This window comes from Amphibalanus amphitrite, unplaced genomic scaffold (genome assembly GCF_019059575.1).
Source record: "Amphibalanus amphitrite isolate SeventyFive unplaced genomic scaffold, NRLGWU_Aamphi_draft 001069F_arrow, whole genome shotgun sequence".
NCBI classification, from domain to species: Eukaryota; Metazoa; Arthropoda; class Thecostraca; order Balanomorpha; family Balanidae; genus Amphibalanus; species Amphibalanus amphitrite.
This window is the reverse complement of record NW_024882563.1, coordinates 92,100-113,934: the sequence shown is the minus strand read 5'-3', so window position 1 is coordinate 113,934 and position 21,835 is coordinate 92,100. Positions and strand designations below refer to the sequence as shown.

General features: G+C 47.9%; 1 protein-coding gene across 1 annotated transcript in view; it reads left to right on the top strand.

The window, feature by feature from the left end:
- The window catches only part of LOC122369758, a 68,306-nt gene that overhangs the window by 22,047 nt on the left and 24,424 nt on the right, over positions 1-21,835 (top strand). Inside the window, exon 3 of the mRNA XM_043344723.1 lies at positions 10,310-10,447. Within this exon, the coding sequence (XP_043200658.1) occupies positions 10,310-10,447 (138 nt within the window). The remainder of the gene's footprint in view (positions 1-10,309; positions 10,448-21,835) is intronic.

The window sequence follows — 21,835 nt, the reverse complement described above, 5'->3', positions numbered from 1 at the left end:
AGTCCGTGGGCATGGAACCACGATGCCAAGGAGGTGAGAGTAGACTCCATGCGTTGGATAAGGTTAGGAAGGTTTTGTTTGGTATCGGAGATAAGGATTTGGGTATCGTCAGCGTACTGGGTCACATGAGCGCCCGGCGCGTGCAGACTGAGGTCGTTGGCGAAAATGGTGAATAACAGAGGACCGAGGGCTGATCCTTGGAAGACACCAATGGTGTTAGGAAGGGGCTTCGAAACCACTCTGCCACCGGAAGGAGAAGAGATGCAGACAGACTGAGTATGACCGGTAAGGTAGGACGAAAACCAGGTCGGGTGGATACCATAGAGCTGGAGCTTGGAAATTAGCAGTGAGTGCGGAATGACGTCAAAGCATTTACTGAGGTCCAGAAGGCAGAGGAGGGAGATGAGACCACGGTCCATGTTGGAAAAAGTGCGGTTGGTTACAGAGAGCAGAGCGGTTTCGGTGGAATGGAGAGAACGGAAACCGTGTTGGGATGAGGAAAGGAGGTGATTGTCACACATGTAGGCGGAAAGTTGTCGGTGCACTAGGCGCTCGACAACTTTGGCTATGGTGGGGACGATCGAAATAGGACGGTAGTTGGAGATCAGATCAGGATCACCGGACTTGAAAATGGGATGGACAAGGGAGTGCTTCCAAGAATCGGGATAGTCACAGGTGGAAAGACAGGCATTGACAACATGGAGCAGGATGGGACCAATGGCTTCGAAAGAAAGGAGCAGGATGCGAATACAGACGCCGTCAGGTCCACACGCACCGGAACGCTTCATCGAGAACACCACCCCCCGCAGCTCCGCCAATGTCACCTCGGCGACCCGAAAACCACACGCACCAACACGCGGCAGGCGGCACGGAACGTCGGGCGGCACCCCGGAGCCAGCCAGGCTAGCCGCGACACGTGGGCCGACGTCGACAAAATATGAGTTCATTTCATCAGGTGTGGCGGTGGGGAGGGTTGCGGTGTCACTTCGCTTACTGGCGACCAGCGGGCGGACAATGCGATAAAGAGAACTGCTACCTTTATCACGCAGTCTCGCCCCCATGTCCGCCCGGCAGTCGCGCCGGATCGCCGCCCTCACCCTCCTGTCAAGTGCGCGGAAGGCCGGCGATCTCCCCTCACGGCGCAGCACACCCCTCCTCTCCGCCATCAGACACAGGGTCGCCGAGGTGACAGCCGGCGCACACGGGTTCCTGATACAGGTAGTTCTGAGCGGGGCATGCTGGGCCTTGCGCTGACAGGTACGAAAATTCGATCACCTTTAAATATTACTCCCTTGTTGACAGATAACGTGCTCCTGAGATCGAAATACCTGCGTGCTTCCATCGGTACATCACTTTTATGTTTTGGCCATCCTTTGCTGATGAGTTCTGCGAGTGTGCATGCTTCCATGTCGTTTTCTGACTCTGTTCTCAGGAAAATAGCCGTTTTGTCAGATATCGGCAGGTAGTCTTCTATCTCCAGTTGTTCTATGTTAGCTTCTTCTTGGCATCTTCCAAGTGAAGCATAGTATATTTCATCCAGATGTTCCGTGTTCGTATCCGGGAGCTGAGCTCTGCTAAGTGTATCGGCTAGATGCATGTCAACTCCCCTTTTGTACTCTATATGGAAGTCGAATTTCTGCACCGCTAGCATCATCCGTTGCAAGCGTTTCGGTGTTTCAGCGAGGCTTTTGAGCTGGATCTGTTCCAATGGCTTGTGGTCCGACTGTATTGTCACCTCTCTTCCCAAGGTGTACCGTTCGAACTTGTTCAGTCCGTAGACAATCGCGAGCATTTCTTTTTCGATTTGGGCATAGTGTCTCTCAGCGTTGGTGAGCGTTCGAGAGGCATAGGCGACTGGCTGACCGCATTGCATTAGACACGCACCAAGCCCCTCTTGAGACGCGTCCACCTGGAGACTAGTCTCGTCTTTGGTACTTGAAGTATTTGTCAACTCATTTTCTTGTAGAAGCCTTCGTCTGACGTTGTCGTCTTGTATACCGATAATCACCCGGTCTCGGATTAGACTTTCCTCCAGGGATCCAAAGTTGCATGTTTTTGCTAGTTGTCTCAGGCTTGTAACGTATTCGTCCACCTTCTCCTGGTTTTCTTGCTTACGTATGTTAAACTTGTACCGTTCGTACGTTTCGTTTGGTTTGACCACGCAGTAGGCTTGGAACTTTGCTACGACCGAAGACACGGATGCCTGTTCTTCTTCACTTGTGCACAGACCATCCAATATCAGCAGAGCCTCCGGACCGATGCACGTCAGGAATGTGGCAACCTGTACCTCATCTGGCTTCTCTTGTAAGCCTGTGGCAATGGAGTAGTTTTTCCACTGTCGATGCCATAGCTTCCATGTTGTGTCTAAATTATCGTGGTTTTGTCTCAGTTTTAACGGACCTGGCAGAGGCAAGTTGGCCATAGCAGTGATTGCATGAAAGTATATCAGTTATTTTGTTCCAATCGAAAGTTTATCATTTCAGGTCTATGTGAAAAATACAAAATATTTACAAATAAGATACTTTCACTTCTGACACCATGTGGCGTGATGCTAATCTCTATTTTTCACTCACTATCACACACAACACAAATAACACAGAACGTGACATAATCACGTGACACTTATCCGGCTGCCTACATCTAAGCAGCCGGCACAGTGTCGATCTCATCTGAAATGACGTCACAGTGACGTCATAAGTAAAATTATAGATTTGCGACTCTCAGTTTCCTCACGATATATCAGAAATATGGGACCGTATATAAAGGGCCGATTATTGGTCAGGAACTAGATGGAAGTGTACTTAGGTGTTTCAGGATGAGAGCAGGTGCTGTCTAGTTCATTTACAGTTGAGTTTCATGCTCAGCGACATCAGAAACGGTCCGTATCGGAAAACGACAATATCTTATGAGTCACTGTGACGTCATCTTAAGTGCTACAACCACCAGAATTTGCTCAAACATTGCCTAGGTAGTCATTTGAAACTACGTTGAGTTTCACATTAGTAGCTTATCAGGTTTCGGAGATATTCCACAGAACGTAAAGGGGGGGGGGCAATTTTATGCCCCCCCAGCGGCTCGTGGGTTAAACATGCATAAGAGCTACAGTCTGACCGTCGAGGCCCTCGAGGTGGCCTCTGATGGCCCAACGCCAGCCTCTGAGGTCCCAGCTCCAACCTTAAACTTCAGAGGACAGGGGGCCCCACCAGTGGCGTAGCCAGAAATCAGCGAAAGGGGGGGCCATGGTGCTCGAGGGGGCGACTTTTTCCCTTGAGAGGGGCGCCATAGTGAGCTAGTGACAGGGGGTCAGTCTAAAATGTAGCGTCATATATTCATGCATGATTTACTAGGTGTTCCTACGGAACCGGCACGAGTATCAGAACCAGGTTTCGCTGATTTTTCATGAAATCCAATTAATGCAATTTGCAGCTCAGTGTTTTTTATCAAAAGCGATAAAAAATCTTTATGCATATTTAGCACGATATAGGAAACGAACTCAGGCTACGGACATGTTATTCTCATAATACACACCCATTCGAATTCGAAACGGTAAAATATGCGTTGATCGATTGGCACAATCTTTATTCTTTGCAAAAAAAAAAAAACATACAGGTTCACTCACTGAACCAAAATGACCTGTGGACTGCAGCCTCTCAAATATCTTCATTGAGGGCCAGTTCAATTTTGCTACCTCTCTATAAGTACCTAAAAGTTACCGATTACCTATAAGTTAACCCGCGCCGTGCTGGTGGCCTGTGCTTTCCGTGTCGTGCTGGGGGGGGGGGGGCGGTGTTTTCACGTCCCCCCTCTAACTCGGCTCCTGGGCCACGTAGCGACACGCGGTAAGGGGAAATCGAAAGAGCGTCAAAAATAATGACGGAAAGACTTCGTTTCAATTTTTAGGTCAGGTCAAAGGTCAGGTCACTAGAGGTCATCAAAGGTGAAATTGAGTCCATTTCAACAATTTTGGAAACTGCCAACGGCTAACTCGGGAACCAATAGAGCTACAGCGCCGCGGAAAAGCGTATTCGATAGCCCTTTTACAGGCTTTTCTGAATATTGCTCTCGGATTTGATCTCAGGTCAATGGTTAAGCCTCCAGCCAGAGGGAAAAAATTCCAAAAATAACAGTTTTTATGAAAAGCGTTTTTCTGCAGTAACATTTGGTTCAAGACAGTGACGATATTTCTTTTGCCTGCCTCGTGTTCCTCTCGTCGAGACGCGTCGAATGAACTATACGTTGACCTTGAAAGGTTATTTTAAAAATTTGACCGCAGGTCAAGGTCATGACCTGACCGTAAAGGGCCATTCTGCAGATCAGTCGATCCGTATCGTCGAGCTGACCACATCTGACGTGTTTTCACCGCTCTAGCACGTCTCCATTTAACCCGCGCCGTGCTGGTGGCCTGAACTTTCCGCCGAGTGCTGGGGGGGGGCGTTTTCACGCCCCCCCGTCTAACTCGGCTCCTGGGCCACGTAGCGACACGCGGTAAGCGGCAATCGAAAGAGCGTCAAAAATAAGGACGAAAACACTTCGGTCGTTTTTTGGGTCAGGTCAAAGGTCAGGTCACCAGAGGTCACCAAAGGTAAAATGTTGACTATTTCAACATTTTGGAAACTGCCAACGGCTATCTCGGGAACCGATAGAGCTACAGCGCCGCGGAAAAGCGCATTCGATAGCCCTTTTACAGACCTTTCTGAGTAATGTTCTCAGATTTGACCTCAGGTCAACGGTTTAGCCTCCAGAGGGCAAAAACTCCAAAAATAGCCGTTTTTACGAAAAACGTTTTTTCGTCAATAACTTTTGACTCATAAGCGCCATGACATTACTTTTGCCAGCATCGTGTTCCTCTCGTCGAGACGCGTCGAATGAACTATTTGTTGACCTTGAAAGGTCATTTTGAAAATTTGACCTCAGGTCAAGGTCATGACCTGACCGAAAAGGGTCATGTTGCATATCAGTCGATCCGTATCGTCGAGCTGAACACATCTGACGTGTTTTCACCGCTCTAGCACGTCTCTATCAAAAGTTATAGCCAACAAACTGCTGGCGACCGTTCATGACCTGAGATGACCTCAGGGGCACACAGAGGGGTCACAGGTGCATTTTTCCTATTCAGTGTGTCATGTTTACCTATGAACCGATGTTTGAGAGCGTTTTGAACGATATTCGTCCAAAAGAGGCGCATTTCAATTTTCTCCCATTGACTTATAATGGAGAGGTCGCAAAATTGACCTGACCTTAGGTCACAGATATCAAAAATCCGAGATATACATTTTATACATACTGTTACTCATATCAATCGCTGAAAGTTTCAAAGTGATCGTTCAGTCGGTGTAGCTATAGCGAGCCTTTGAACTTTTTCTGAGGTAAGGTCACTTGACGTGACCTGGTGACCTGACCTTGAACGGCCTAGGTCTGAAATTTTCAGAACATGTGCGGAAATGATGTAGGAACACGTGTACCAAAAACGGCGGCGCTGCGCGCCGCCGTTTTTGAGATATTCGCGAAAAACCTGAGGGGGGGGCGTAAAAACGCCCCCCCCCAGCACGGCGCGGGTTAAAGATGAAGCCAAAAAACCGTTTATGGTGATAAAATAGGTGACCGCTTATGACCTGAGATGACCTCAAGGGCACATAAAAGGACACATGTGCATTTTTACGATTCAGTGTGCTATGTTTACCTATGAACCGATGTTTAAGGGGTTTTAAACGACATTCGTCCAAAAGAGGCGCATTTCCTTTTCTCCCACTGACTTGAGGTCCCAAAATTGACCTGACCTTAGGTCACAGACATAAAAAGTCCGAGATGAACATTTTATGCATATTGTTAGTCTTATCAATCTCTAAAAGTTTCAAAAGTGATCGTTCTGTCGGTGTAGCTATAGCGGGTCTTTTAACTTTTTTTAGGTAAGGTCACTTGACGTGCCCTAGTGACCTGACCTTGAACGACCCTCATCTGAAATTTAACAAGCTGTGTAGAAAAGATGTATGAACAGGTGTACCAAAGACAGCGGAGGCGCTGCGCGACGCCGTTTTTGAGATGTTCGCGAGGAAAAAAACCTAAGGGGGTGTACCCCCCCCCCTCCAGCACGGCGCGGATCAATGGGAGACAGTTGAAATGCTCTTCTTCTGAACGAAAACAACCTCAACCATCGGGATGCAGGTAAATATGACACATTTAATCAGTAAATGTCAGTCGTGATGTGACCACTTTTATGTTACTCAGGTCATCTCAGGTCATGAAAGGTCTCCAGTAGATTTTGGACAATAACTTTTGATAGAGATATGGTAGAGCAATGAAACACCCTATATAATTATTTTCCTTCTCGAAAGTATGGATCGACTAATATGCAATATGACCTTTACCGGTTAGGTTATGACCTTTACCTTAGGTCAAATTCTCAAATGCCCTTTTAATGTCAAATTCTAGTTCATTTGACTTGTCTGTCTCGAAAAATGGAACACGATGCTGGTTGAACTAATCTCATGCAGGTCTGAGCAAAATGTAAACGTCCTCCGCGAAAACGTATATTTTGAGGCTAAAACGTTTACCTTAGGTCAAATCTGAGATAATCAATAAGAGAGAGCATAAAAAAGAGCTATCGAATATGCGCTTTGCTGCGGCGCTGTAGTTCAATCTCTTTCTGAATCCTGACTTATGCGCCGCTTTGTCAAAAAATGTCAACATCGGCGAAATTTGATTTTCGGTTGTCGCTGGTGACCTGACCTTCGACCAGTTCGACCTAGCCTTAAAATGATCTAAGTAGTTTTGTAATAGTTTTTGACGCTCTTTCGAACGCCGCCTACTGCGTGTCTCGACGTGGCCCACAAGCTGAGTTAGAAGTGGGTGTTCGAACACCCCCAGCAGGTTCAATAAAAAAACGCTTACGCTGGGGGCGGCACCCCACTGCTAGGCGCTGTCGGCATCGCAATAATGGGCGGCACAGCGCTGAGGGGCGCAACTTGCATTGAGGGGTGGCATTGTACGGTGAAGGGGCAGCGTCGCGTTGAGGGGCGGTATCGCAACGAGGGTGGCACTTACAAGGCTGCCTAATAAGGAACGCTTCGCTTGGCACATCCAAGCCCAGCTCGGCGCCGCCTAGCTGCTGCATCTTGAAAAGGGCCCTTGGTGTCGATGAGAAAGCCCCATTGTCAAAAAATTGCCTAGCGTCAGTGGTTTCGGGGGGGGGGGCGACCGAAGTATCCAATTCAGTTTCGCGTCGTGACTACTGGAGGGCGTCAACGACCTCGGATAGGGCGAATGTGATCTTCAGAAGGGCACCGGGTGCTCTAGAGGGGTGCAATGCTTGGATGGGGTCACTGCTGCCTTCAGTAGGGCATCGGACGCTCTGGAGGGGCGCCATTGATCTCGGATGGTCCGACTGGGATTTTCAGAGGAGCATCAGTGGTTTCAGAGGGGCGCCATTGATCAAGGATGGGCCGACTGAAGCCCCGGTTCAGGTGAGCGCCAGTGGCTCTTGAGGGGCGCCAGCGACCTCGGATTGATGGGGCGACTGTGATCTTTAGAACGGCGTTGAGGGGCGCCATTGGGCATGGATTGGGCCACTGTTGCCTTCAGCAGGGCGCCGCAGGGAGGCTCTGGAGGGGCTTGAGCTTGGGTGGGCCGACTGTAGTCTCCAGGGGCGTTGTCTCGGATGGGGCGAATGTGATTTTCAGAGGGGTGCCGGGTAGTCTAGAAGGGCGCCATTGGTTTCAGAGGGCTGCCATCGATCTTAAGATGGGGCAGCTGTAACCTTCGTTTAGATGGGCGTGATCTTCAGAAGCGCGCCGGACGCTCTGGAGGGGCGTCATTGGGCTTGAATGGGGCGACTTTAGTCTCAAGCGGGACGACTTCAGTCTCAAGGGGGTGGGGCGCTAGTGGCTCTTGAGGGCGCTACTGATCTCGGATAGGGCGACTGTGATCTTGAGAAGAATGCGGGTGCTTTAGAGGGGCGCCAGTGGTTTCAGGGATCGATCTTGGATGGGTCGATTGGGGCAGCTGTGAACTTCAGAGGGGCGCCGGGTGCTCTAGAGGGGCGCCATCAAGCTTTAATGGGGCGACTGTTCCGTTTAGGTGGGTGCCAGCGGCTCTTCAGGGGCGCTATCGACCCTGGAGGTTCGGAATATTCTGGTTTCCGGAGGGGCGCCCTTCAACATTTGGGGGCTCAGGTCGTATTTGGGGGTGCCCTGGAGATTATTTAGGTGTCCAGGCACCCCCAAAGAGATATTGAGTTCGATCCCTGCCTGCACATCACTTTTTAATTCATGTTCTCTCTGTAAAACGGCATCAGCCTAGTCGGCGCTAATTGGGGCGCCATTTGGGCGGCTGGGCGGAAAGGGGGGGCCATGGCCCCCATGGCCCCCCCCTGTCTACGCCACTGGGCCCCACGTTAACCTAAGAGGGCCTACATTGTCCTTAGATAGCCCCAAGCTGAGCTGTTCCCAGTGGGCCCCAATCTGGCCTCAGAAGACCCCACGCCGCTCGTCTTAGAGGAACCCACGCTGCCCTTATATTACCCCACGCTGGTCTAAAAGGGCTACGCACTGACTTCTTTGGGCCCCACGAAGGTCCCAAAGCGGACTCTAAATGACCATGCTAGCCTCCGACGGCTCGACTTCGGCTTCTGAGGGCCCTACGCTGGCCTCCAAACCTTTGGTAGAAGTTTGTTTAGACATGTTTAGGTATGCATAACTGATTAGGCAGGATTTTGGTATACCTTTACCTACGGTATATGGTATGTATGTTAGGTGTGGTGTAAAGGTCCGCTTATACGGTGTATATTAGGTGGTATAATATGACATTGTGGAGTCGGGTTTGTCCCCATCTCCCCAGTCGAAATTCCTTAGCCGAGGTACTGCTGTGTGACTGTGTCAGTCCTGCTGTGTGACTGTCTGTATCCTATACATCCTATCCATCCTAAACACCCTATACAGCTGGTGTTTCTAAGTGCATTAGGAGGTAATCGCCAGGGGTCGTACCAGCCCCTCTACCCTCACCGTCCGCGTTATGAAAAATGCCCGTCCAAGGGTAAACATACGTAGTAATAACGTTTCTTTATTATCTCTTTTTTTTTTTGCAAAACACTAGAAACGATCGTAAATTTCTGCATTGTTACCTAAGACCTGTCTGCCTGCCTGCCAAGCTTGTTTGCCTGATATGCAACAATGCGGGTTGCATGACAAAACATGTCGTAATACGATACGACATGTCGTTTTGTGACGTGATTAGACACAAAGCTGCAAGACATGACGTAATGCGTGCCACGTAACACTACGCACCATGTCACCTTTATATGATGAGTAGAAACGAAAAAAAAAACTGTAATTCTGCATTCCAGATGGAGATGACAGATGTGCGTGAAGACCTGGCCGCCCTTCGCCGGGAGATGGCCTCACTGAGCAAAGTGGTGGCCGGTGCGGTGGTCCGCCTGGAGCAGGCAGTTATCGAAGAGCGGACCACTCGCCAGACCGTGGTGGAGGATCTGCGGCAGGAGGTCCGCCGGCGAGCGGCGCCATCCGGCCGTCCCCAGGGGTGAGACTGGGAGGCAGCAGGGGTGGCTGTGGGGGCTGAGAGATTTCGGAGAGCTGTCATGGTGAGAAGTAAACTTTCATTGTAGAAGGTGTAAGAAATAAAACATCACCAGGTCTTTGAAGGTCGAGTAACTTGTTCTTGTAATTTCCGCGCAATTAAAGAAACATGTCTTGAATTCGTACTATCTTTTGCAAGTCAGCGGTTTAGTCTCGATCGTATTGTTCCAGTTTTCGACAGACGTCCTGCAATCTGTATACAGTTGGTTAGTTTGGGGCATTATATCCCGCACGTATTTACATGTCTTCATCAGCAATCGTGTCACAAAATCTAATCGGTCGTATCAAATCGTTCAGAGTCGTATCAAATCAACTTTGAACGATTTTATGCAACCGAGTAGATTTGACGATACCATGACTGACGACGATGATATGGAAATGTATATCGAAATATCAAATGAGCCGACAATAAATGCGGAATTGTTATGCCTGATCAGTAGATTTATCGACTTCTGTTCTTTTTTTCAGTAGAGCTAGAAAAATGGCCGATGACGTCATAGTACAGACGGAGCCCCAATCATCGACAGTCAATGACGTCACAGTACAGACGGAGCCCCAGCCATCGGCAGTCAGTGACGTCATAGTACAGACGGAGCCCCAATCATCGACAGTCAATGACGTCACAGTACAGACGGAGCCCCAGCCATCGATCGCCAGTGTATTTAAAACGCTTAGAGAGGCGCTCGGCCTTGTAACCATGACGAAGCTCGACGCTCCGTCAGCCCTTGGCGAGGATCAGCTGACGGCGCTCCTGCAGAGTCTTCCCCGCTTGGAGGAGCTGACCGTCAGGGTCCCGTCCTTCGGAACGGGGCGGTGGCTGCAGCTGCTGCCGACGTCACTGAGGACGCTATACGTTACCGGTGAGAATATGTTGAGGAAACGCGTACTATTACTTCTGAATGGTGATTGGTGAATGGTGAAACATAGCACATAACGTATCAGCTTCAATGATAACTATTCAGCCGACATATATGTGCCATGCTACCTACATGCTACACAAACATTAGCCACTGTACTCGAGGGCAGCGCTTTTCGAGCAGCGCTGCGGCCCGAAGGTTGGGACTTTGAATTGCGAAAAACGTCCGCCCGCCGCAAAACGCCAACACCGCAAAACGTGCAAAACGCACGCCGGAAACGCCAACGCAAATATCGCAAGAAAAAACAAATAAATGCCCGCCAGCCGCGAACCGCAAAAAAACGCAAAACCACCCGCATCGCACGCACGCTAACCGCCAACTGAAAACGCTTATAAAGCGCCCAACCGCCACCAACCGCCAACAAATTGAACACCGCAAACGACGCAAAAAAACGCCCGCATCGCCCGCACGCCCGCCGCCAAACACAAACACTGCAAAAAGCACAAAATGCCCGCCCGCCGCAGAACGCAAACACCGCAAAACGTGCAAAACGCACGCCCGAAACGCCAACGCATACGTCGAAAAAATCGCCCACGCAAACCGCAAAAAAACGCAAAAAAACGCCGCAAAAAATAAACCGCCCGCATCGCACGCACGCTAACCACCAACCGAAAACGCCTAAAAATCGCCCGCCAGCCCCCAAACGCAAACACAGCAAAAAAACGCCCGGCCGCCGCAAACAGAAAACAAACCTCACATAGAAAAGGACGCAAAAACGCCCGCATCAACCGCCCGGCCGCCGCTAAGCACAAACACAGCAAAAACGCCCGTCCGTCGCAAAACGCAAACAACGCGCGCAAAACGCACGCCCGAAACGCCAACGCAATTAAGACCAAAGTGACGCGAAGCGTTACATGTATGTATATGCGTACCTGACAGTAATTTATTAATACATGAAACTAATAAAAGATTCCTTAATTTTAGCCCATTTAGGCACTTACCCGCGCACCGACGGGGGTCTGCGCCAACTTCGTACCAACACAGGGGGGGGGGCGGATGACCGCCTGTCTACATTTTTAAAAATGGTCTACAATTTTTACTGAGGTCATTTTCAGGTCATGTCAAAGATGACGTCACAGGGGTCAAAAAGTCAAAATGGCGGCGCTAGATATGGAGAGAGTTTTTCTCGAATAACTTTCGGATTAGTCAAGATAGGAACAATCGAAGGGCACCATCGTGATCCTCTCGTCAATCCGCATCGAATGATATATACGTTGATCTCGAAAGGTCAAGGTCAAAGGTTGACCTCAGGTCACGTGACCTCGAGGTCATCATGTATATCATTTGATGCGTCTTGACCAGCTGAACACAATGAGACCATCTGCGCGGCTGTATCTTGTTCCTGTACGGAGTTATTGGCAAAAAACCTTTGGTGACCTTTGATGACGTCACATGACCTTACAGCTGCCCAATAGCAAAACAGACCTCAAGGTAGTGTCGGTTGATCGTATATGAAGTCATGTATGGTATATGGGGCCATTCCGACCCGTTTTAGTGGTAAAAACAGGGAGTTGATTTTCCCCCATTGACTTATAATGGGGAGGTCGAGAAATTGACCTGACTGACCTTAGGTCACCGATATCAAAATTCCGAGATAAAAAAATTGTAGCTACTACTTTACCTATTAACCCGCGCCCCGTTGGGCTCTGCCGAGCAACGCGCCCGGTTGGGGGGGGGCCATTTTGGCCCCCCCCTAAGATCTCGAGAACCACGCAACATAGCGACAAGCGGTAAACGGCGTTGGATAGCCCCAACGGGGAACTACCTTGTGACCCAATTTTATTGACCTAGGTCAAACCGATGACGTCACAGGTCAGGTCAAAGGTCCAATTTTCACCGTTTACAGGCACTTCAAGAAATGCGTTGTAAAATCGAGTAAAATGCATTTCATTGAAAATCATCGATGGGGAAATGTTCTTCAAACACATATTTTGCTATCTGAGGTCACTGATACCAGGTCAGGTCACATAGGTCAGGTCACGGGGGGGGGGGGTCACAATATGAAAGTGTCGTGTGATACATGTTTTATGGTCCATTTTACATGACAAATGCGATTATATGGGTCAGGCAGCCTTTGGGGCCAGCTTAGATCACGTTTTGGTCAAGGTCAGGTCGAGGTCAGGTCAAGGTCAGGTCAAATTAGGTCAAATTTCAAAGTTAATATTTTTGCATAAAATGGGTATCGAATCGATGCAGCTCGTCACGGGGAGTTCAATGGTGGTCTTTGTTTTGCCGTACGTGGTCTAGAATTGCTAAAAATTGAGTTCAAAAATTTGACGTCATCATTTTTGAACAGTTTTTTCGCTATAACTTGGCCAAAAAACGAGATATCGATCTGAAATTTGGTATGTATATAGAAGAGCGCTGGGACTATCACATATATTCCGGTTTTTTTCGAAATTCGGAAAATTTTTGGATTTTTTCAAAGTTTTTCTAAAAAAATCAATTTTTTGATTTTTTTTTGGTCAAAAACCAAAAATTTTGAAAATCCGAGATAGCAGTTTTGTAGCGCCGTTTTTTGTCTACTAGACCATATAAAGAACTTTGAAATTGCTTGATAACTGTAGATTTGGTGAGCGTTTCAAGATTGCATGTTTTTTGCTCATTTTTGCTCGAACATGACCTCAGTTTGACCTCAATAACTCCTGACCTAAGGTGACCTAAGACTTGAAATTTGGTGTGAAGGTGTCAAATTGATGCCCGGGAAGGTACTGAAAATTTGGCGGCGCTGCGCGCCGCCGTTTTCTTGCTATTCAGGAAAAACCACAGGGGGGGCCAAAATGGCCCCCCCCCCAACGGGGCGAGGGTTAACATCCTGCGACCTTCAAAGGCCTCCGACATCTACTGTAGCTCTGGCACGGTGACAAAGTTGCAAAAAAGCGACTTGAGGTTGGGTCATTCAATGTGACCTGGTGACCTGACCTTAACCCGCGCCCCGTTGGGATCTGCCAAGCAACGCGCCCCGTTGGGGGGGGGGGCATTTTGGCCCCCCTAAGATCTCGAGAACCACGCAACCTAGCGACAAACGGCAAACGGTGTTGGATAGCCCTATCAGGGAACTACCTTGTGACCCAATTTTATTGACCCAGGTCAAACCGATGACGTCACAGGTCAGGTCAAAGGTCGAATTTTCACCGTTTACAGGCATTTCAAGAAATGCGTTGTAAAATCGAGTAAAATGCATTTTATTGAAAATCATCGATGGGGAAATATTCTTCAAACACATATTTTGCTATTTGAGGTCACTGATACCAGGTCAGGTCTAAGAGGTCAGGTCACTGGGGGTCACAATATGAAAGTGTCGTGTGATACATGTTTTATGTCCCATTTTACATGGCAAATGCGATTATGTGGGTCAGGCAGCCTTTGGGGCCAGCTTAGATCACGTTTTGGTCAAGGTCAGGTCGAGGTCAGGTCAAGGTCAGGTCAAATTAGGTCAAATTTCAAAGTTAATATTTTTGCATAAAATGGGTATCGAATCGATGCAGCTCGTCACGGGGAGTTCAATGGTGGTCTTTGTTTTGCCGTACGTGGTCTAGAATTGCTAAAAATTGAGTTCAAAAATTTGACGTCATCATTTTTGAACAGTTTTTTCGCTATAACTTGGCCAAAAAACGAGATATCGATCTGAAATTTGGTATGTATATAGAAGAGCGCTGGGACTATCACATATATTCCGGTTTTTTTCGAAATTCGGAAAATTTTTGGATTTTTTCAAAGTTTTTCTAAAAAAATCAATTTTTTGAATTTTTTTTGGTCAAAAACCAAAAATTTTGAAAATCCGAGATAGCAGTTTTGTAGCGCCGTTTTTTGTCTACTAGACCATATAAAGAACTTTGAAATTGCTTGATAACTGTAGATTTGGTGAGCGTTTCAAGATTGCATGTTTTTTGCTCATTTTTGCTCGAACATGACCTCAGTTTGACCTCAATAACTCCTGACCTAAGGTGACCTAAGACTTGAAATTTGGTGTGAAGGTGTCAAATTGATGCCCGGGAAGGTACTGAAAATTTGGCGGCGCTGCGCGCCGCCGTTTTCTTGCTATTCAGGAAAAACCACAGGGGGGGCCAAAATGGCCCCCCCCCCCAACGGGGCGAGGGTTAACATCTTGCGACCTTCAAAGGCCTCCGACATCTACTGTAGCTCTGGCACGGTGACAAAGTTGCAAAAAAGCGACTTGAGGTTGGGTCATTCAATGTGACCTGGTGACCTGACCTTAACCCGCGCCCCGTTGGGATCTGCCAAGCAACGCGCCCCGTTGGGGGGGGGGGGGCATTTTGGCCCCCCTAAGATCTCGAGAACCACGCAACCTAGCGACAAACGGCAAACGGTGTTGGATAGCCCTATCAGGGAACTACCTTGTGACCCAATTTTATTGACCCAGGTCAAACCGATGACGTCACAGGTCAGGTCAAAGGTCGAATTTTCACCGTTTACAGGCATTTCAAGAAATGCGTTGTAAAATCGAGTAAAATGCATTTTATTGAAAATCATCGATGGGGAAATATTCTTCAAACACATATTTTGCTATTTGAGGTCACTGATACCAGGTTAGGTCTAAGAGGTCAGGTCACTGGGGGTCACAATATGAAAGTGTCGTGTGATACATGTTTTATGTCCCATTTTACATGGCAAATGCGATTATGTGGGTCAGGCAGCCTTTGGGGCCAGCTTAGGTCAAGTTTTGGTCAAGATCAGGTCAAGGTCAGGTCAAGGTCAGGTCAAGGTCAGTTCAAATTAGGTCAAATTTCAATGTTAATATTTTTGCAAAAAATGGGTATCGAATCGATGCAGCTCGTCACGGGGAGTTCAATGGTGGTCTTTGTTTTGCCGTACGTCGTCTAGAATCGCTAAAAATTGAGTTCGAAAATTTGACGTCATCATTTTTGAACAGTTTTTTCGCTATAACTTGGCCAAAAAACGAGATATCGATCTGAAATTTGGTATGTATATAGAAGAGCGCAGGGACTATTACATATTTTCCGTTTTTTTCTAAATTCGTTTTTTCCGTTTTTTTCTCAATTTTTATTTTTTTTTTGGGTCAAAAACCCAAATTTTGAAAATCCGAGATAGCAGTTTTGTAGCGCCGCTTTTTGTGCACTAGACCATAAAAAGAACTTTGAAATTGCTTGATAACTGTAGATTTGGTGAGCGTTTCAAGATTGCATGTTCTTTGCTCATTTTTGCTCGAACATGGCCTCAGTTTGACCTCAATAACCCGGCCGGGCCCGGGGGGTAATCCCAACCACCGCAGCCCGGGGGGGGGGGGCGTTTTCGCCCCCCCCCCTGTCTAACTCCGTAAATAAGGGAGCTACGGAAACAAAAGCGATACCAAACGAAAGGTCCTTACGAGACGATTCTAATGCACCTAAAATTTTTGACCTCAGGTCAATTTTCAAGGTTAGAGGTCAAGGTCAAAGGCCAAAACCGGCACATGTGTAGTGATATCAAATTAAGCCTTCTAGAGGACGGCAGGCTGCATCAAACCGAACAAATTGAGTGTCAAACGAAAGAAGAGAATCTAAGGATTCTGAAAATGTGCTCTAAATTAAAGGTCAAGGTCAAGGTCACGCTCAAAAATGACCTCAAACTTGGCACTTTTTCGCACATCTTGCGTGCTAAGTTCCAAGATGTTTTGAAATGTTTTGAGGCTTATCAGTTCCCTATTTGTGGTTCATCTTACGATACAAGGCTGCTCAAAGGTCAAGGTCACAGAAGAGTATCCCTGCTAGAGGCTATTTCACTGATTCAAGTTAGTAATAATAAATAAGACAATTTTGCCATCCGGAAGCTCTAAATGAAGCCTTAGAGGAAAATAGATGCCAGATTCGTGATCAGCGGGTACAAATCCATCATAAACGACCTTTCATGTGTCAAGGTCAACCAGAGGTCATTCGAGGTCACATGAGGTCAACATGAAACTTGACCTTTTCCGAACAAAATATATATCATTCGACGCGGCTTGACAAGGCGAATGCGATGGTACCACTGCCGTAGCTCTAGGACCATTTTTGTCGAAGTTATTTGCGAAAAACTAAAACCACATTTCGGGGTCGTTGACCTGACCTCTGACCTCAGGTCACCAAAACTATTTTTCTATTTTTTTTCTAGGTCAAACGCTACACAGCCGTGCTCGTAATTTGTCTTTATCTCTAAAACTCTATTTTTAGCAGCTATTTGAATTTTGCGTCTGTGACGCCGAAGTTTGCCGTGCAGGGGTCTAGAAAAATGGACCTTGTGACGTCATCAAGGGGGCTAGGTCCAAATTTTTTACTTCAGAAGATGTCAAATTGATGGGAGAAAATGTACTGAAAGTTTCGCCTTCCTATCCCTAAGCGTTCGGGAGTTATCGCAAATATTCGCCAGGGGGGCGAAAAACGCCCCCCCGGGCCCGCGAGGGATAACTCCTGACCTAAGGTGACCTAAGACTTGAAATTTGGTGTGAAGGTGTCAAATTGATGCCCGGGAAGGTACTGAAAATTTGGCGGCGCTACCACAGGGGGGGGGCCAAAATGCCCCCCCCCCCACGGGGCGAGGGTTAAAAGTTAGGAGGTTCAAACTTGCACACCATGTGTAAAATTGATGAGAGAATAGCCGTACCAAATTTTGCGGCGCTATGCGCCGCGGTTTTCCCGCTATTCGCGAAAAACCTCAAGGGGGGCCGATATTCGCCTCCCCCCGTCGGTGCGCGTGTTAATGGCGCAATAGAGACAATAATGGCGCACAACAGCCTATTTTATGCCTCGATTCATATGTGGCGCACCCTGGTTTTGTGCACTACCGTTGCAAGTTTCGAAGAAATCGGCCAGTCGAAATATACAGACGTAATATTCCTTAACTTTAGCCACTTTAGCTAAAGTAGCGCACTAGAGACAAAAATGACGCACATTTTGTTGTATTCGTTGCGCCGTATGTGGTGCAGGTCATTTTAATGCATCAATGTTACAAGTTTCGTCTAAATCGGCCCATAAAAGGCAAAGTTATGGCCAAAACGCCTTACATTGAGAGTGCACGTGGTCACTCGAGGTGGGGTGCCACGTGCCACCTGCCACGTGCGGCCTAGGGACAAATAACGACCACCCTTTTGTACCACATGAAAGAGGTCGTCAGCAGTGGCGGATTCAGGGGAGGGCAAAATGGGCATTTGCCCTCCCCAAAGCTAAATCATGTGGGCAAGACTGTCCTTTTGCCCCTCCCAAAGCATGTAGAGATGATAAAATTGAATATGGCGTCGAGGGCTATCTGGACGTAAAGCAGGACTTTCGGTGACGGCCATTCCGAAGGAAGGAGCTGGACGTTCGCTGCTGATGACTTATGCCAGAATGCTGTAAATAGATCAAACTCCCTGAACTGATTGCATGTAGATAGTGTGGCGTTGTAAAGTCGCTTGGTCATCTCGGTGCTCAAGGGCAGCGGAAATCCGCGGATAGAGGGTGCAGGGGTTTCAGCTCCAGACCCATGGAAAAACATTGGAGTGCAAACATAGCTTTTTGCACCCCCCAAAAGCCGTATAAGAGGCCTGTCACACCACCAAATACATTTTCTCCCAAAGACCAGTGATCGGGAAACGAACGATCATGTGGGATCACCGATCATCAGACGTCCAGTTGTTGGTCAGGAGCGCCCTATGCTGGTCTTTGGGGCCCTCACCGGCTAGGAGTGTCCCGAACCGCGTTTGGTGCCCCATGACGGCATCTGAGGACCCCACGGAGACTCCAGGGGTTACGCTGCCTCTGAGGGCCCCCACGTCGGTCTCTGAGGGCCCTCGTGACACGGTCCTAGACCCATCTCAGGTCTGAGTGCCCATGGGCTTTAGATGACCCACGACGGCCTCTGAGGGCCCCAACACAACCAGGCTGCAGGAGCTATGCTGGCATCTGAGGAACCTGTGACGGTCTCTTGATGGCCCTAACGATGGACTCTGATGGCCTTACCACAGCCTCTGAGGGCCTTGCAAAGATATCTGAGGGCCCAGGGCCTATGAAAACCGTCATGATGGCCAAGGATCTTCATGACGACCTCTGATGGTCCTCTTGAAGGCTTCTAAGGGCCCTCACAACGACTTCCACACTGATTCCGCCCGAGACGGACTGTCCCTGAGGGCCCTCACGACGACCTCTAGGACCCAACGCAAGCTTCAAATGCCCACGCTGGCATCTGAGGGCCCCACGACGGCCTCTGATCGGGCCTCAATGCAGGCAGACTGCAGGGGTCATGCTGACCTCTGAGAGTCCTGTAACGAAGGCTCCAAGGGCCCACGGTGGCCTATGAAGAACCCTATGAAGAACTTTCAAGACTCGAGCCTACGCTGCTTTCTGAAACCCTTCAGCACCTTCTGAGGAACCGACCCTGGTCGGGGCTCATTCAATCTGAGAAGTCGTGAAGGTCTCTGGAGGAGCCTCCATTGAGTCATTCAGTTTCCAGAGGTTTTTGACGGTCTTGTATGTATGTATGTATGTATGTATGTATGTATGTATGTATGTATGTATGTATGTATGTATGCATGTATTGACACCAAAAGCCTTCCACATATGGCGTGGCGATTACGGCTTGTAAGTAAGAGCGGACCCGTAGGGCTCTCAAAGGTCCACTGCGGATCCAGAAAAGTGGTTTGAGGCTTGCGGGTGGTGGTTAGCATAAGAAAAATCACCCAGTAAAAAAAAAAAAACTTGTCGCATTTCACTTATATAGGTATGCTGTGATTTTGTGAGGTTCACTGAAATATGCAAACATTTTGGATAACTTCCTGTATGGATTGTTTCCTTAACCCGCGCCCGGCTGGGGGTCCTGGATTTCCACGCCCTGCTGGGGGGGGGGGGGGTGTTTGAACACCCCCCCTTGTAACTCGGCTCCTGGGCCACGTAGCGATACGCGGAAGGCGGCGTTCGAAAGAGCGTCAAAAATAATGACGAAATCACTTCGGTCAATTTTTTGGTCAGGTCAAAGGTCAGGTCACCAGAGGTCATTGAAGGCAAAATTTCGCCGATTTCCAGGTCGAATGTCGAAAATTTCCAAGAAGCCAACGCATAACTCGAGAACCAATAGAGCTACAGCGCCGCGGAAAAGCGCATTCGATAGCCCTATTAAAGCCCTTTCTGAGTAATTCTCTCAGATTTGACCTAACGTCAACGGTTTTGCCTGCAGGGGGCAAAAACTGCAAAAATAGCTGATTTTTTCGGAAACAGTTTTTCTGCAATAACTTTTGACCCAAGACTTGTACGAGTTTACTTTTACCGGCATTGTGTTCCTCTCGTCGAGACGCATCGAATGAACTATAAGTTGACCTTGAAAGGTCAACTTGAAAATTTGACCTCAGGTCAAGGTCATGACCTGACCGGAAAGGGTCATGTTGCATATCAGTCGATCCGTATCGTCGAGCTGAACACATCTAAGGCGTTTTCATCGCTCTAGCACGCCTCTATCAAAAGTTATTTGCGAAAAACTGTTAGATACCATTCGTGACCTAAGATGACCTCAGGGCATAAACAAGGGTCACGGACACCATTTTCATGTTCAGTGTGTCTAAACCACTTGTGATTCGGTGTTTGGGAGTGTTTATAATGTCTTTTGTCCAAAAGAGGCGCATTTCAATTTTCTCCCATTGACTTATAATGGGGAGGTCGCAAAATTGACCTGACCTTAGGTCATCGATATCAAAATTCTGAGATAAACATTTTGTACATGCTATTGCTCTTAGCAATCGCTGAAAGTTTCAAAGCGATCGGTCACTCGGTGTAGCTATGACAGACATTGAAACTTTTTATGAGGTGAGGTCACTTCAAGTGACCTGGTGACCTGACCTTAAATGACCTTGGTCTGAAATTTTCACAACATGTGTAGAATTGATGTATAATAAGGTGTACCAAAAACGGCGGCGCTTCGCGCCGCCGTTTTTGAGATATTCGCGAAAAACCACAAGGGGGGGTGTTCACTCATATTCCCAAAACAAGCATCGGTGGACATTTCATCTAGTTGTGTTTTGGTGGACTTCTTAATGGCTTGAGCTACGGCCTTGAAATCTTGCCTGGTGATAGACTTGAGCCACATCTACCAATATTGTTTTGACCTCTTCTATCGGTGCAATGCTTCAGAAAATATAAGCGTTTAAAAAATGGTATCCAAATCGCTATAGGTGGACATTTCAAGGACTGAACCAGACATTTGGGGGGACACATATCTGTGGTCTTCAGACAATTTTCAGTGGACGTAATTTCAAGGAAACGATTGTCTCTTGGATGGACACCTTTTGTTGAGCTATACATAATATAAGTGGACTTGTTAATATGAATACGTGCTGTCGCAACCGTTCGTTCCTCGTTATCTTATGGGGAGGGGGGGATAGTTGTATGAGCGGCAGGCCGGGATTTTATATTTCAGCAGCCGTGCCACCGATTGCCATGGTAGTTTCCTTTGCTGGATAGCTTCATCTCTCTTACCATGAATATTATCAACACAGGCGTTCTGGGATACGCCCGTATCGATAATATTCATAAAATAAATCTCTAACTATATCAAGGCAGCGGATGGGCCGATCGTCAAAAAAAAAACGTGACATGCATCACCTGGAAGTGACCCAAGAGCTAACGGTTTGGCAATAGTCCGGATAGGGATAACTCCGCACATGCAACGTGCACACAATACACATCCGAAAACTTTTATTTTCTTATCTCAGCAACGAGGTACATTTTATTTTAGGTGGACCTGACAGGTCCACCTATGCTTCCAGGTCCACCGATTGTCAGAAAAGATTCCCAATTTGTCCACCTATGCTTGAAAAGGGAAGGTACCAGGATGTGTATTGTGTGCACGTTGCACGTGCGGATTTATCCCTATCCAGACTATTGCCAAACCGTTAACTCTCGGGTCTCTCAGTAGATGCATGTCAAGTTTAATGGCGATCGGCCCAGCCGTTACCTTGGTATAGTAAGAGGCCTATTTTCGACGCCCCCTGCTCTTCACGTGCCACGTGTTACGGTGTTTAAGCTGGTGCTCCTTGCACTGTATCACAAATACTTACATGCATTTATAATTTATACTTTAAAGGGATACCTAAGTATCATGCGTGTATATTGACCACTATATAAATGCTGAATACCGCAACTGCGAGTGCTGTGTATTATACTACGCAGCTCTCCTTCTAGTCGCACCACTATTGGGGCTCACCCCGTTCGGTGTCTTGAGTGCGCCTCAGCGAGGGTGTCGTCCTAGGCCTACCGGAAAACTGATCACTGGTGGTAATGCTACAGTCCTTCGCAGTGGTGAGTGTGTTCAGGTCAAGGATGGACTGTAGTGTGGACATTAGCCGGTGTGCGGCTTTTTACAGCACTTGAC